We start from the raw sequence: 15533 nt of genomic DNA on the forward strand, positions 1-15533 counted from the left end.
CAGGCTCTGCACCGGCAGCGTAGAGCGCGATGCAGGGCTTGAACTAATGAACGGTGAGATCGTGACCTCAAGCTGAAATCAAGAGTCTGACGATTAACTGACTGAGCCACCCAGGTGCCCCTTAAAATTATTTTAAATCCAAAACAATAAACGGAAAGATTATTGATGCGAATATATTTCTAAAATCAAAATTACAGGAAGAATCACCGTATCCCAAAGCATTATAGAGAACCGTGTGTGAGAGAAGAAATTAATTTTGGAAAAATAAACGGATAATTCTTTAAATCTAGAACTACTTATTATCTTCTCCCATCATAGAAATGATTTCATTGTAAATTACTTGAGGGGCATCCATGGCCCAGATAAAGTCCAAGTGATTGTAAGGAGGAATCTTCCTGTGGTAAATGAGATTGGGGAGTTTGGAAAGCAGAAGGTCGACATCTTCAGGGTCTGCCAACAAGTCATTGCCACCATTCCACACCGCAATCGGGACGTGCATGTCCGTCAGGTTGTAGTAGGGGGGTGTGGGCTAAAATGCAAGACAGAAAGAATCTCAGTTTTGTAGGTAGCTGCACTTTAAATATTTATTCCTTGGCTAAATTAATATATATTTACATATTTAATATATAATAATATATTTATATATTATTTAATATATAATATACATATGTGTGTGTATATGTGTATACACACACATACATATATATATGTATATATATACATATATATAAATATACATACATAGATATGTATATATATATACATATATATATATAGATACATATATATACATATATCTATATATATATAGATACATATATATACATATATCTATATATATATATATGTAACATTAGCCAGCCTAGATATTTTATTGAAGTATAATTGACTTAGAACATTATATTAATTTCAGGTGTACAACATAATGATTTAAAATATGCACATATCATGAAATGGTTGCCACAATAAGCGTAGTTAATGTCCACCACCACACATAGTCGCAATTTATTTTCTTGTGATGAGTATTTTCAAGATCTACTTTCTTGGCAACTTTCAAAGACGCAATACGGTATTGTTCGTTATAGTCACCATGCCGTACGTGACACCCTCAGGACTTACTTGCTGTATGAACTGGGAGTTTGTACCTTTTGACCACCGTCAGCCATTTTACCAACCCTGTACCCCTCACCTCTGCCAACTACCAATTGTTCTCCGTATCTATGAACTCAGCTGTTGTTTTTGTTTTTAGATCCCACATGGAAGTGAGATTATACACTATGTATCCTCCTCTGTCTGACTTAGTTGACTTAGTATCAAGCCCTCAAGTTTCATCCATGTTTTGCAAATGGCATGACCTAGTTTTTTAAGAAGATTCTTAACAGCCATTGCTCAGAGAAAGTCACCCTCATCCACAACGCAAAGTAGATGCAATATGTTTTAGGTCAGTGCTTCTTAAACTCTGACAGGCCTGTAAATCACCTGTGGGTCTTGTTAATATGAAGATTCTGATCTGGGGGAAGGGCCAGGATTCTGCATTCCTAGGTGATGCTGGCACTGTTGGTCCTGGACCATGGCCTTGAATAGCAAGGCTTTAGATAACAATTCTTACAAATTAAAAATTTAGATTTCTACCCAAGCGAAAGGAAGTGGATTTGACTGGATTCTAACTGTAATTGACTGTTTCTACCCAGACCCTCTAAAATATGATCTTGAAATGTCTTGAGTCATTTATTTTGGCTTCGTATTGATGTATCAGTAGGGTCAGTGGGTAGGTCAGTCAGTTCAGTGAAGGGGTTGTATTTGTTGAATACTTACCTGATTTTTCTAAATATTGGATCAAATTGTGATAAAAGCTATCATCAGCCCCATTTGCATTTCTAGAAAATCACCATTTACACACACATTTTAAAAAGGTTAATAAAGCAGGACAAGGAAATAAGCAAACCATTACCAATTTCACCACTATCAACAGAGAATTTTGTTGGTTTTTTCCGATCATGTTCTCAAGAATACTATCCAATATACTAAATTTTTCTATATTCTCACCTTACAGAATAGCCAACTTGTCATAGCAAAATAACGAATCATATAGAATTGTTCACAGTATTTTAACACTTTATTATAGTGAAGAAAAGAGTAGTATAGAGAATATCTGTAATAATAAACCTACTTTCCTTTATTCATGTTCCACTGTTCAAAGGGTATATTAGATGCTGGCTTCTGGCTCTTAAATTAGTGTCACTGCCTCAGTGGAAGACCATCCTGTGCTATTTCGGGCTTGGCTGGGGGGGCAGGGTGCACTTGGGACTTGGTGTTCCAGGTCCTCCCAGATGGGTGCCTGGGACTGCTGGTAGGCACAGCCCAGTAGAAAGGTAGATGCAAAGCAAGTCTGTGTTGTGGGGCCTTGTGGAGGTGATGGTCGGGGAAAAGGCATCTCAACAATGCTTGATCTGATGGTGTTGTGCGAAAACCCTCTTTAAGACATCGAAAATGGCACAAAAGCAGGAGGCATCGTCTCTACACATACGATATTGTGGTGAAGAGATAGAAATCCCTTCTAAACATTGAGTCATGGAAGCAGATGGAAATCGGGAGGCTCCCCACCAATACTTGGGTAGAAAATTTGGGGTGGGGTCAGAAGGAAGGGGAGAGGATTACCAAAACTGCAGGGTGGCTCTCCTGTTCAAATTTGGCCAGTGATGGTCTGAGGGTGCACCCTGCGCTGAGGGCTGGAAGACATTGTCTGATTCCACATCTGGGTGGAGAGACGAAGAAATTCCTATCTGAACGCCTACGGGCCCCAGATAGGATGAACTCCAAAGCCTGGCTTCTCTGTGCTGCAGTGAGTGCAAGGGGTGGCCACTGTGCCTGCCTTTAGACAAAGCCCCTGCCTGCTGACAGGTATCTCAGCCTTGACCTGCCAACATGCCACCCTAACATCTTATATCTGGAATGTGGTGGAATCGCTTCTCTGGCTTTCGACAAAGGAAAGGGTGTTGTGTAAGAAGACCAGAGATTTCAGCTTTATCTCACAAGCCGTTCCAATTATTGGCTTGTCGTATCAGAGAATTGCATTTCCGGAAGGAGGGAACCGTGTGCTGGGGTGTAGGATCCAGGGCAAGTCTGTGCAAGAGGGTGAGGGGTGATGCGTTCTAGAACGTTCCTCGCACGTGGTGGTGCGGTACCCTGAGTGCGGCCACTGGAGCAGGAGTTCACGGCGCGATGTCTGGTCTGATGACAGGATTCTAAGGAAATTATCGTCTACTTTCTAATTTCCTGAAGGATGAGTCTGGGCACTAACATTCCTTTGGAAAGTGTATGCATGATTATTGTAATTTCATCTCAAACCTTTTATATCTTTGTCTTTCAAAATGTGAATAATTTTAACTTCAAGAAGCTTACCTGATGAAAGTGAATCATGTTCTGAACCGGACTTCCCCAGTCAAAAGCTTGGAATTTCCCAGACTTGACAGCCTGATGGAGAGAAATTAAGAATACAAAGAAATAAAAACTCTCCTCACTGTGTGAAAATCAAAGCTTTCTAAGAAGTTTACTTCCCATGTAAACAGTTATTGAAAAACATTCTTCTCCTTCCAAAAAACCAAGACTGTTCATCATCTAGGACAAGATATCTATGCAAATTTAAATGTAGCTTTGCTTGAAATATTTTTTTCTTGCATGCCACGTCCTAAAAATCATTCATTTCTTTGCTCCCAAAAGTGATTGTTTTCAGAGGATTTCCATTCACATGGATTGATAGCTATTATCAGCAACTAGCAACATGGCAGAAAAATTCCCTTCCAGGAGCATTTGGCAGACTATCTTAAGAGTGTGCTTTAGGGGGGCGTCTGGGTGGCTCAGTCGGTTAAGCGTCTGACTTCGGCTCAGGTCATGATCTCGTGGCTTGTGGGTTTGAGACCCATCAGGCTCTGTGCGGACAGATCAGAGCCTGGAGCCTGCTTTGGATTCTGTGTCTCCCCTTCTCTCTGCCCCTCCTTTGCCCATGCTCTGTCTCTCTGTCTCAAAAATAAAAATAAACACTAAAAAAAAAAAAAAAAAGAATGTGCTTTGGGTAAAGTGCCAGGGGTTCAGGCACACAACAGAAGTTTTAATAGTATTTGAGAAATGATACCTGGGACCAGTGGAGGACGTTTTGAACCGACGTTCCTGCTGGATTATGTGACAGATACACATCCAAGCGACTCTAGAAAGCAAACACAGACACACAGACACCGATGTATATTTGGTTTCTTAAAAATAGCCTAAGACTGAAATTGTTCTGATCCAGGTCAGGTGTTTAAGGGCAGGGTTTACCCGAAAGATAGGAGCAACACGGCTGTATGCCAGTTTAGAGTTTGCAAGGGGCAATTGCAGGAGCCAGTTTGTTTGGTCAGTGGCTACTCCATGAGAAGACTTCCCAAGAAGTTTCCAGAAATGGCCAATGTCACATGGTTTGTATCAGGGTGGAGCCAGGGACTTTAATCTAGCTCTCTAACTTCTCAGCTCTTCATTCTTCCCTACCCAGTGCCGGAGTGCAGTAAATGTAACGTCCATACACAAGCCTCTTGCTCTACAGACCTATATATGTATATATATCTAGACGTATGTATGTATATGCCATATATGCGATAGTCAGTATACATATATGGCACATTTATAATCTCTATGCCATCCTGCTGTCTTATCAGTATCCTTGGTCAGACCCCGGACAACAAACTGAAATCCCCATCTCATCTTGCATAGATTAGTTCACAGTGGGTCTTAATTCCACTGTATCGAAGACCATGGATAGGATCAAACAAATTGACCATCTTCATAGGGGAATGAAGTATCTCTTCACATAATTTTCATGCAGAGGATGAACTCTCTAATTGCCTCCTCATGTATCTATTGTATTATTATTTTTCTCATAAGGCTTTTATGGATGGAACCCAGTAATTTAGTCTGCCTTTTCTTGGTGTGGTAAAGGTAGACTACTCTGTCGAGCTCCACGTACAAAATGGCAGACATTCTCAGAGCCAAAGAGAGTGACTCCCTTCCAAGGGAGAAGGATGAGACTTTTATTTACCATCAAAAATAGGAACTAAGGAAAGTTCCCTTTGTTCGTATATATTTTAAAATATCTACAGATTCTGACAAACATTGAGAAAAAGACCTGAATGTCCTTGATTTCCATGAGGGAGGGAACATATCTGTCTTTTCACCATTGTGTTCCCAGTAGCTACGACCCTTAGTAGTGCCTCCAATAAAGGTTGTTTAGTGAGTAGGTACCTGTAGGTAGAATTATATCGTTTTATCAGTGCACTTGGTGTTTTTGTTTTTTTTTTTTAGGTGCTCAAGGGTATGTAACTAAACTGACAATTTTGAGTGAGGATAATTGTCGATATATAATAGTATCACTAGCAAAACGTGCTATTGCTATGAGTGATGTGCTTTGAACTATGTTCTGTATGTCTTACACATATTAGTTCATTTAATCTCCACAATGGTACATTTTGTGGAAAAGCAAACCAAGAAGATGAGTGTAAGTCAGCTCCAAAAACAGGATTTGAATTTAGCCTCTCAGCTTGACTCCGTACTCTTAACTACTTTTGATTCTGCATTTTGCAGTCTTAAAACACCAATCCGGGGCACATGGTTGGCTCAGTCAGTTAAGCATTGGACTGTTGATTTCAGTCAGGTCATGATCTCACGGTTCATGAGTTCGAGCCCACATTGGATTCTCTCTTTCCCTCTCTCTCTGCCCTTTCCCCACTCATGCTCTCCCTCTCTCTCTCTCTCTCTCTCTCTCAAAATAAATAAACTCTAAAACCCCTACCCAAGGCAAAGCAAGTGAAATAGCAGATAAAGAGTGTGGACGAGCGCTAACATAATTTCTCTGAAATGAGTTTTGTTGTTGTTGTTGTTGTTAAAGTTTATTTATTGAGCCCCAACATGGGGCTCGATCCCATGAACTGTTGTATCATGACCTGAATGGAAATCAAGAGCCAGACGCTCAACCCCCTGAGCCACCCAGGTGCCCTAGCATTAAGAATATTTATAAAGAACATTTATTCAAAGCCTAGGCATTGTTTTCCTACAGAGAAGCCTGCCAAAACATATGGCTCAATGCCTCCCCTCACAGAATTTAAATATGATGCCAATTATTTAGGTGGTCAAAAGTGAGTAGTGCTCACCATCTACTATTTTTTCTACCTGCTGTTTACTTTAGAAGGCCCTTGGGTGACAGCAGGGAACTGAAGGGAACAAAACTGGGAGCAACGGTGTGACTTCCCTTGGGCTGAGCTACATGGCCTAGACACAGTTCTGAAGCTATTCTAGCTGTTTCAATGATCATTTCTTTAAAAAAAATTTTTTTGTGTAATGTTTATTTTTAAGAGAGTGAGAGAGACAGAGCGCAAGCAGGGGAGGGGCAGAGAGAGAGAAGGAGACACAGAATCCAAAGCAAGCTTCAGGTTCTGAGCTGTCAGCACAGAGCCCGACACGAGGCTCGAACCCACGGACCGCGAGATCATGACCTGAGCCAAAGTCGGACGCATAACCGACTGAGCCCCCCAGGCGCCCCTGAATGATCCTTTTCTAAGTGATGGTAGGACAAGTCATCAAAGCGTTGCTCAAAATCTTCAGAATAGAAATGTCAATGCAAAAAAAAAAAAAAAGAAAAGAAAAAAAAAGAAATGTCAATGCATACAAACCATATTCAAGTTACTAGTGTCAAATCCACAAATGATAAATAAGGTGTTGCTACAGAGGAGGTCCACCATCTCGCGGGAGCACACTTCAGTGGCAAGAAATTGATCAAAAAAGTGGTGTGGGTAGAATATTTTGTTCCCGAATATCATCTGAAAAACAAAAGCATCGTTAGAAGTTTCCAAAAATTAAGCTGCAGAAAAGACGCATTAATTTGTCTTGTTTCCTGGTATAGGTGTGACTAGGCTGATGGGATTTTCATCTTATGTTGTTTTAGGAATCTTGAAAACTTTTTCTCACTTTATTCCCACAACATAGTTGTGGAGGGGATAGGGCCGATGCTCCATACTGAGTATTTATGGTTCCACCGAGAAATGTACTGGCTGCTGAGAAGTATAAGACACAAAGAATTATAGTCTAGTTGGGCTACTAGGCGTTATGAAATAAGATCATAAAACAATGTGGCAGAATGTCATAATTAAGTGCTGAGATACGTGATTTCAGCAATAAAACATGAAAAGATCAGGAGCGGAAATGGTGTCTCAGCCGTATTTTCAGCAAAGCCTTTGGAAAGACAACGAAGCCAGGACTGCATGGGTTGAAAGACAATTGAAAGATTTGCTTCAAGTCTTCTTGAGGAAAGAGGAAGGCTGCATGAGGAAACAGGAGGCTAATAAAGAGGCAGGGGCTTGTGCTAAGTAGAACCGGATTATAGCTAGAAACCTGACCCAAGCCTCAAGCCCCTGACTTAAGGTCTAGTGCTTTTTATTATTATTTTAAAACCATCTGTCCACATCGCCTATCAGAGCCTCAGAGCACAAGGAGGTAATAAATATCTGCATCAACACAGCCAGTAATTATACTCAAGGTCATTACCATTTTTCACATTCTGAATAGAAGCTTTACAAATGTAGTTTGGAGGTAAAGTCTCTTAGGCTTGCGACACACACACACATGTTCGTTCGGAGTGAAAAGAAATGAATAGTACCAAACCGCAGGAGGAAATAGCAGCATGACTTTTTACAGCCTGATGTAAAACTGTTCTAAAGGATGTCGTGTCTGCCTATGTGAGCGTTGGTTTCTGCACGGGGGAGAAGGAGGGGATTAAGTGTAGGAAGAACAAAGATTACGAATTCCCTCCCCTGTAGGCGCCTATACAAGGCACTTCCGGCTTATTACGACCCATGCTCCAGTCCTCTGGAACCCCACCAAAGGAGGAAACTCTTAGGAAAAGCGTTGGAAAGCCAAGGGCATTTGATGACCTCAAGGTCCTGGCCTCGCCAAGCGTTGCCTTCTTCCGCTCTTCTTCCTTTTCCCTCCCCTTCTCTTTGTTTTCTCCCCTTTCTCTTCCTGGTTTTCTCCACGATGGGTAGTTTACGCTTCTTCTTTTGACTGTGCGGTTTTGTTCTTATTTCCCTTTCCCCACTCTGGTGTGGAATCGCGGCTTTCACACAGGTTGAAGGAAACCGAACGTCTGTGAGGGAGCACCCACACTCCCGGAGTTGCTAACCCTCGGAAAGTAACGGAACACACGGAAACAAACGGGGATCTCAGCGGCTCAACGGGGACTCAACTGCGGTCGGTGCTAGCCGAGAAATAATACACGCCCGCGCGCAAGGACTAAACCACGTGTGCGCACAAGGAATAAAACGCGCATGCGTCCCTCCCCACTCCTGGGTGAAAACGTGATTGGAAACCACCCCAGGTGATTTTGTTCTGTCTGCATCACTCTGAAACCCAGGGGCGATTTGTTATCTTAGATTCAATTAAAGAGAATCACATACCTTGAAGAGGAACGATGGAAGAAGCATGAGCTTGTTTAACAGGGTCTTGGTGTACTTGACAGTGGCCACAGGAGCCAGCGCATAAAAAGTTTTTATTTTCTTAGCCAGCTTGGGATTGGTAGAGAAGGCAATAAAACCTGAAATAGAACAAAGAACCGGCGAAGAAGGCCCATGCGCCTGTGTTACAAGCGGGACATTATTTTGGATTTACTCCAAGTGCCATTTACTAAGAGCAACAACCTGAGACACTGACCATCTCTGCTTGCTCAGAGCGATCAGATTTTCATAGATTTGTTTTCTTCTCATAGACTGTCTGGGAACATGAGGCTAGAACTTTTCAAAAGTCATACTAAATTCTTTTATCTGACTTCCGAAAATAGGCTAACTTTAGGTTAATCAAATGGTGACAAGAGCAATGTATACATGAGTTCAAATTCATGTCATCTCAGGGAGATCATTAGCATTGCAGATGAGTAGGGTATGTAAGTGGGAAGATGAAAAGCACAGGTCTGAAATCTGACCAAACAGGATTTGAATCCCAGTTCTGTGGTTTACTGGCTTTGTGACCTTGGAGGAGTCACCTAAAACTAAGAGCCTCCGTTTTCTCATCTGAAATATGGGGATAATAATGAGTGCTTCATCAGGTTTTTTAGGAACCAAGTGAGGTGAATTATAGAAGGTATTTACCAGGACACGAGGCATATCGTAAATGCTGGACAAGTGAGTAGCCAAGATAATTCAAACGTCTACACGCGGTAAATATACTCAGCTCCTGTCTGTAATTAACTGATTTTATGAACAGTGGCATATTGGTAGACTAGGATGTGACCAAATAGTTATTGAGCTAAATTCTATACAGTCAAACTACATAGGATAATCTCTCCCCACAGTTAATAATGGGGTTTTTTAGACACAAGAATAGCCTGAAAAAAAAAAGTTTCAAATGTAGACACTTAACGTCACCTATGTAATATACAGCCTAATTTTACTTGAGGAAGAATGGTATTTCAAGAAGACTACATTTATTACGGGATTCTTTACTTGATTGCCTAACTCTGCAGATTACAACCAGCATATCACCCAGAGAAAGCAAGAATCACACGTGAAGAACCCGCGTGGGTATCAGTAGGTCCCCACACTGTCAAGACAGGTGACTTCTCAGAATACACTTGCTGGCTCAGAATGAACAATCCTATTTTACGCACAATTCTAACAAGGGTGCTTATCTAACTTCCCAGTACACAGAAGATTAGAAACACCTTCCAGAAGAATAGGAGTGGGGTGACAGCAATGATAAGATATCCATTCGTAAGAAAGAAGAATGATCCCATTTAATTCAGTTGACTCCAAAGAGTGGTCATTGGGAGTTATTTAGTGTCAGTCCTATCTCAACAAATCCCAAGGACACTGTTGCAGTGTATCTCAAGGCAATAATTTTATGACCCAAGATCATCGAAAAAAGGTTAAACTCTGTTCGGTGTGTACTATTTGGTAATCTAGAGCACCTGCCACTCTTTGACAGAGGAGTGTGAGTCGATTATGGGCCATGTGGGACTGATGCTGTGCTGCCCTGCCTGGATTCCTTACACGTCTGAGGCATTTATTCAACCCCAGCCGCTCCTCTCTGATTTTGCTTTTGCTCGACAATCCAAGGTTCTCAAAGAATTCAACAGAATCTCTTCCCAGGGCAGCCTGCATTGGATGGCTAGCCAACAGGTGGGTAAAAAGGCCCAGCCACCTAGTCTCGCTCAAAGACTCTGAAAAGCCATCCCAGACAGAGTGCGCTGAGGACTTTTTGGGGACTGCATCACGTCCCAGCTTCTTCCCCTGCTACGCCCGCCTTTCTGGCCTTCGCTCAAGCAGTGTGTATGTACACGTCCTGAATCCGAATCCTCATCTCCTTGGAAACATGATGTATGCCACAATGACAAAGGACACCCGGAAGCTCTTCTTCAGACCTCTTTCTCTGTCTCAAATTCTCTAGGGGAGATCCGTGCTGTAGGAGAGCAAGCGGTCGAAAGAGGATTCCCATGAGCACCCACCACCAACTTCATCGACTTCCTCGCATCTGTGTCTAGACACGGACCTTCCGATCGCTTCGAATCATGGCACGGGCTCAGCCCGAGAGTGGGGACTAGCGTAAAAACACACTGTTATTCCGCCCCCTTTCGCTTCCACCCTTTCCCTTCCCTGTCTGGCTTTCTCTCATGTGCTCTTGATCTCACTAGATGCTCACTTCCCAGCCACTCCTCTGAGGTTGCTCTTAGGAAGGTCACCTCTCCTGCTGCCAAGTGCAATGGTCCCTTCTCAGACTTCATTTCACCTGACTCCTCAACAGCCTCTTCCACGGTTGACCACCTTCTCCTTAAAACACATTCTCCTCTTGACTTCCAGAACACCAGGCACTCCTGGCTTCCCTCCGGGCTCTGTCACCATCACTTCCCAGGATCATTGTCTGGTTCCCTCTCATCTTCCGGATTAAGAGCGACCCAGGCCTTAGTCGGGGGACACCTCCTCTTTCCTGTCTGACCTCACTCCTTTGCATCCTGTCTCACGTACATTTTGTGTTTTCAGTCCAGTCCTCTCCCCTGAACCCCAGGTTTGTATCATTACTCGACTGCTTGGCCCTGCACTGAAATCTCCGACAGGTATCTAAGAGTCAGCAGCTAGAGAATGCAGCCCCTGTTCCCTGGTGCCAGCTACACAATGCATTGCCCCGCTGCCGTTCCTTGAACACGCTGCAGCCTCAGAGCCTTTGCTCTTGTCCTCCTTTCCTCCCGGAACATCAGTCTTTCAGGTATACACACGGCTCAGACCCTGACCTCCTTCGTGCCTTTACTCCGAGAGTGCTGGTGGTTTTCTCTAAACTCGCTGAGTCCCCTCTAACGCTCCCTGAGAGGCTTTCCCGATTTATTTGTTTCCCGTAACATTACTATTACCTACCTACTCTCTTAAAAAGAATTTTTTTTAAGTTTATTTATTTTCAGAGAGAGCATGAGCAGGGGAAGGGCAAAGAGAGAGGGAGAGAGAGAGAATCCCAAGCAGGCTCCATGCTGTCATCACGGAGCCCGTCGTGGGGGCTCAGACTCACAAACCGGGAGATCGTGACCTGAGCGGAAGTCAAGAGTGACGCTGAACCTACTGAGCCACTCAGGCATTCCTATTTTACTTTTTCGATCCTTGTTACCTTCTCTGCTTCCCCACTAGAGTATATGCAGTACAAAGATGGAAATTTTAATGTACTTCATTTATTGTTGTATTCTTAGGACACATGGCTGGTGCTCCATAAATGCGGTTGAATGGATGGAGTAAGTTCAGTCCAGAGGCCGTGCGAAGCCACGTCTCTGAGCGTGGGCTTGGCCGTCAGATGGCCCGAGCTAGTATCTGAGTCACCCTCTGTGCTGCACCTGTGTTATGTGTGCACAAATGATTTACCCTCCTGTTTTGCTTCCCCATATATACGATAGGAATGATAATTGTCCCCATGTCACTGGGTTGTTGTGGCCATTACATCACAGAATGAATGGAAAACGATCAGCAAATGGCCAATATGCCTGCCCCACCGCTGGAAGGAGGTCTATAAGAACCCTTTTACCTACCAATCGTGGTGCCCTGGGAATGGCCAACGTAGCGGAGCTGATCCTGTCCAGTTTTCTTCAAAATGAAGTCAATTGTGGCTGGAAGGTCGTATTTAGCCATTTCATCAAAGCTGCAAGGAAAAAAATAAAAATAAAACGACATGCATTTCCTTGCTATAATTTCTAAGAGTCGAGCATATTTATAGCTAAGCCTCTCTTAGAGAAACAGAAAACTAGGTTCTCTAAGCATTGCTGCTGATCGACCATTAGCTAATGCTGATAGACCATTAGCATTAGGTGCTTTGGAGGGGCGGCTTCTTATAAACAGATGGCATCATTTCTGAGGCACAGCATTACAGCTGCAGTTTAATCCAAACAAGGTAGCATCTGCAGATGGGGATTATTCCTATACCTAAAAATGAAAGTCAGATTTAATAATCTTTTGTATGCAGTGTTCTAGTGCCTGATCAGGTGAATCGTGTCTCCCTCTATTTCACTGTCCACGGATGAGCCAGGGTGAGCTTTTGAAAATGCAGATGGGGAGGGGCGCCTGGGTGGCTCAGTCGGTTAAGCGTCCCACTCCGGCTCAGGTCATGATCCCGTGGTTCATGAGTTTGAGCCCCACTTAGGGCTCTGTGCTGACAGCTGGGAGCCTGGAGCCTGCTTCGGATTCTGTGTCTCCCTCTCTCTCTGCCCCTGGCCCCTGCTCATGCTCTCTCTCTCTCTCTCTCTCAAAAATAAACATTTAAAAAAGAAAAGGAAATGCAAACGGAGATTATGCCACTCTGTTGTTGGAGACTTTCTGATGGCTTCTCATTGCACTCAGACGAGTTCCCAGGCCCTCAGCGTGACCCTTGTAGCTGGCTTGACCCGGCCCTCGTCAGCATCTGTCATCTCTCGTCCTGTCTCTCTTCCTCATCACTCAGGAGTCACGGGCTTCCTCTCAGGCCCTGGAACCCTCAGAGCACTTCTGTGCCTCAGCATCATCACAGAAATCTCTGCTGTTTCCCCTTTTACCTGCAATTTCCAGGGATGAGGCCCTAGAGGGCCGGAGATCAGAAACCTGTGCAAATCTTTCCACAGTGTCCCCGATCTTTACTCTCTCCCTCCCCCACCTCGGCCTTGAATCTCCCAGGTTCTTGAATCTTCCACTGTGTTTTAACATCCTCCCGAATCTCTGCGGATGCTCCTTTGGGAATCTGATGAGGGCAGTGAATTTTCTTGTTTCAGGTTGCTTTGCTCATTCCATTTGGAAAAGCGTATTCAGGGAATCTGCGAATAATGGTGCTGAGATCTATAGAAAGTGTGGGGGGAAAGCTACCCTTGCAGGGCGGTGTATGGAAGAAACCAAAAAGGGATTAGGATACGAATGACTTGCTTTTATCCCACTTGGAGGATAACAGGTTAAAATAGGACTGGGTTGGGGGCGCCTGGGTGGCTCAGTCGGCTCAGGGTCCAACTTTGGCTCGGGTCATGATCTCGAGGTTCGTGGGTTCAAGACCCGTGTCGGACTCTGTGCTGACGGCTCGGAGCCTGGAGCCTGCTTCGGACTCTGTGTCTCCCTCTCCCTCTCTGCCCCTCCCCTACTCATGCTCTGTCTCTCTCTCCCTCCCTCTGTCTCTCAAAAAATAAATAAACACTTAAAAATTTAAAAAAACAATAGGACTGGGTTGGAATACACACGCACGCGACCACCCATGCTTTCTAAACTCAGTATTTATTTTTAATTGTCCCTTTTCTTTACCTGAAAGCCCAGAATTCAACTGAGTCTGGCGAGTAGTATAGGTTTCTCCTGGCCCAGGTGTTCCCCCTGCTGTTCCCCAGCCACACGTCATAACCAGCATCGGCCAGAAGGAAGGCCAGGCTGTTGTTGGGAAGGTTGGAAATCCAGTTTGTGGCTGACGCGAGCAAACCGTGCTGCAAAAACACAACAGGTCTCCGGCCTAAGGGAGAAAAGTGTATTCAAGCTTTATAAACTCATCCCTTATTCTCAGATAAACACGAAGACAGAACTAGGCTTTCGTAGGACTAGAATGCAATACGTTTGCTTGACTGAGTTGACCATTTGAATATATTATCTTAATCACGGTGTGACAGTTACTCAAGTGACAAGCCACATCGAATTGTGCACTTTAAATATGTGCCGTTTATTGGGTGCCAATTCCATCTCAAAAGCCATTGAAAAACTTGTATTCTGAGGAAATTCAGCATGTTGTTAATTTAAGTGGATTGTGAGTGGTAAAATGATAGATAGGTGATCTCGCTGAATTTTACTCCTTTTTGTGCTTCACAGTTTTCTTGCAATGAGAAAAAGATAAACTTTTGGCAGCAATAGCCAAAAAGATGACCTTTATCTGTTCAGGAAATGAGCCTCAAATCGTCTCGCACATTCTGGCTAACTTTTCTTGATCTCCGGGACTCAGCTTAGTTATTGTTTCTAGAGCAAGTTTTTTCTTGACTTCTGCTAGCCCAGTTAGGCACCTTTGCCAGAACGTCTAGTTTAATATTCTCTGTACATGTCTAGCACGTGTCACATACTATTGTAACCATCTGTCCATGTATCTATCTCATTGACTTGATGGTGATCTCTTTGAAGACCGGAGGTAAAGTTTCATCACTGTTACATTTCCAGAACAAGCAAGACTTATTAAGTCCTTAGGAGGAAAGGAAAGGAGGAAGGAGGGGAGGAAAGAATGAAAGGAAGAAAAGTGTGAGGGAAAGAAGAAGGGAGAAAAAGGGAGGGAGGCAGGGTTATACCTTTATTCTCTGAATTTTTCCTTCCGTAAGGGATTCTGTTGATCCCAAGGACATAACCATCCTCAGTCACAACTTCATACTCTTCATTTGGGTATCCCCAGAAGGAGATCATCTGACTCTGGGGAGGAAAAACACAGCTTTAAGTTTTAGTTGACTTTTTAAACGCATCTGGTAAGCAGATATGGTTAGTTACTCTTGATCGGTCATGTCAAGGCTTCAACTCACCGTGATTCTAAGTCACGGTGGTAGCTCCTCGTTCTATAGGTTCCCTACCCCCCGCCCCCCAGTGACTTACGATATTCATAGTCACTTCAGGGTTTGTCGGGTGTAATTTTCCCAAGAAACCATGTGTGGTTCCAAGCGCAGATATCAAACTGGCCACTGTTAATAGCAACAGCATTTTGCTCTTGCCTGAAACAGAAGAATGACCCGTGCATGGTTAAACTATTACACTTTCTTCATACTTGTATTTTGTGCTAATTTTCCTTTCACGCAAACTAGAGAAAGGCTTGGGTTGGATTATATTCTGTTGGGCAATAAACTGGGACACGTGGATATCCGTGTCGCAATGCTTGACTTGATTCCTTTCAGAACATTTCCCACTCGGTTTTCCAGTCGTGTTGAGTAAACCTGAATTGATAAAAATGTCTTCTAATTGTCTGACATAAGATCCCATTCTTAGTATACCGCATGTTTAAGGCTTTTGTCAACTCATTTCGAGAGC

At 43.4% G+C, this 15533-nt stretch overlaps 1 protein-coding gene across 3 annotated transcripts; it reads right to left on the bottom strand.

Moving 5' to 3' along the window:
- Nucleotides 1–280: 280 nt before the first annotated feature.
- On the bottom strand, nucleotides 281–15227 carry LOC109255386 (gastric triacylglycerol lipase). Of its 3 annotated transcripts, none has more exons than XM_019430012.2 (9): nucleotides 15105–15227; nucleotides 14813–14927; nucleotides 13797–13899; nucleotides 12074–12183; nucleotides 8475–8611; nucleotides 6696–6842; nucleotides 4133–4204; nucleotides 3403–3474; nucleotides 281–529 (listed from the first exon to the last, which is right to left on the bottom strand). In XM_019430012.2, exons 1-9 carry the CDS (start codon nucleotides 15207–15209, stop codon nucleotides 293–295), a joined length of 1098 nt encoding a protein of 365 aa, XP_019285557.2. In that variant the 5' UTR covers nucleotides 15210–15227; the 3' UTR covers nucleotides 281–292. The 3 variants fall into 3 exon arrangements, with proteins under 3 accessions (XP_019285557.2, XP_019285556.2, XP_053766143.1); XM_019430011.2 differs by having other exon boundaries at nucleotides 13797–13995; nucleotides 14810–14927; XM_053910168.1 differs by lacking the exon at nucleotides 6696–6842 and having other exon boundaries at nucleotides 13797–13995; nucleotides 14810–14927; nucleotides 15105–15113.
- Nucleotides 15228–15533: the final 306 nt, after the last annotated feature.

This window comes from Panthera pardus, unplaced genomic scaffold (genome assembly GCF_024362965.1).
Source record: "Panthera pardus isolate Hobbes unplaced genomic scaffold, ASM2436296v1 HiC_scaffold_22, whole genome shotgun sequence".
Taxonomy (NCBI): Eukaryota; Metazoa; Chordata; class Mammalia; order Carnivora; family Felidae; genus Panthera; species Panthera pardus.

Bases quoted from the DNA above. Each gene is read 5' to 3' on its own strand.
- LOC109255386 (XM_019430011.2), bottom strand. From the start codon at position 15,209: ATGCTGTTGCTATTAACAGTGGCCAGTTTGATATCTGCGCTTGGAACC. The intron at 12,184-13,796 runs GTAAAGAAAAGG...TTTTCCTTGCAG, and splicing joins GTTGAATTCTGGGCTTTCAG to CTTTGATGAAATGGCTAAAT. The intron at 8,612-12,073 runs GTAGGTAAAAGG...GTTCTATTTCAG, and splicing joins TTCCCAGGGCACCACGATTG to GTTTTATTGCCTTCTCTACC.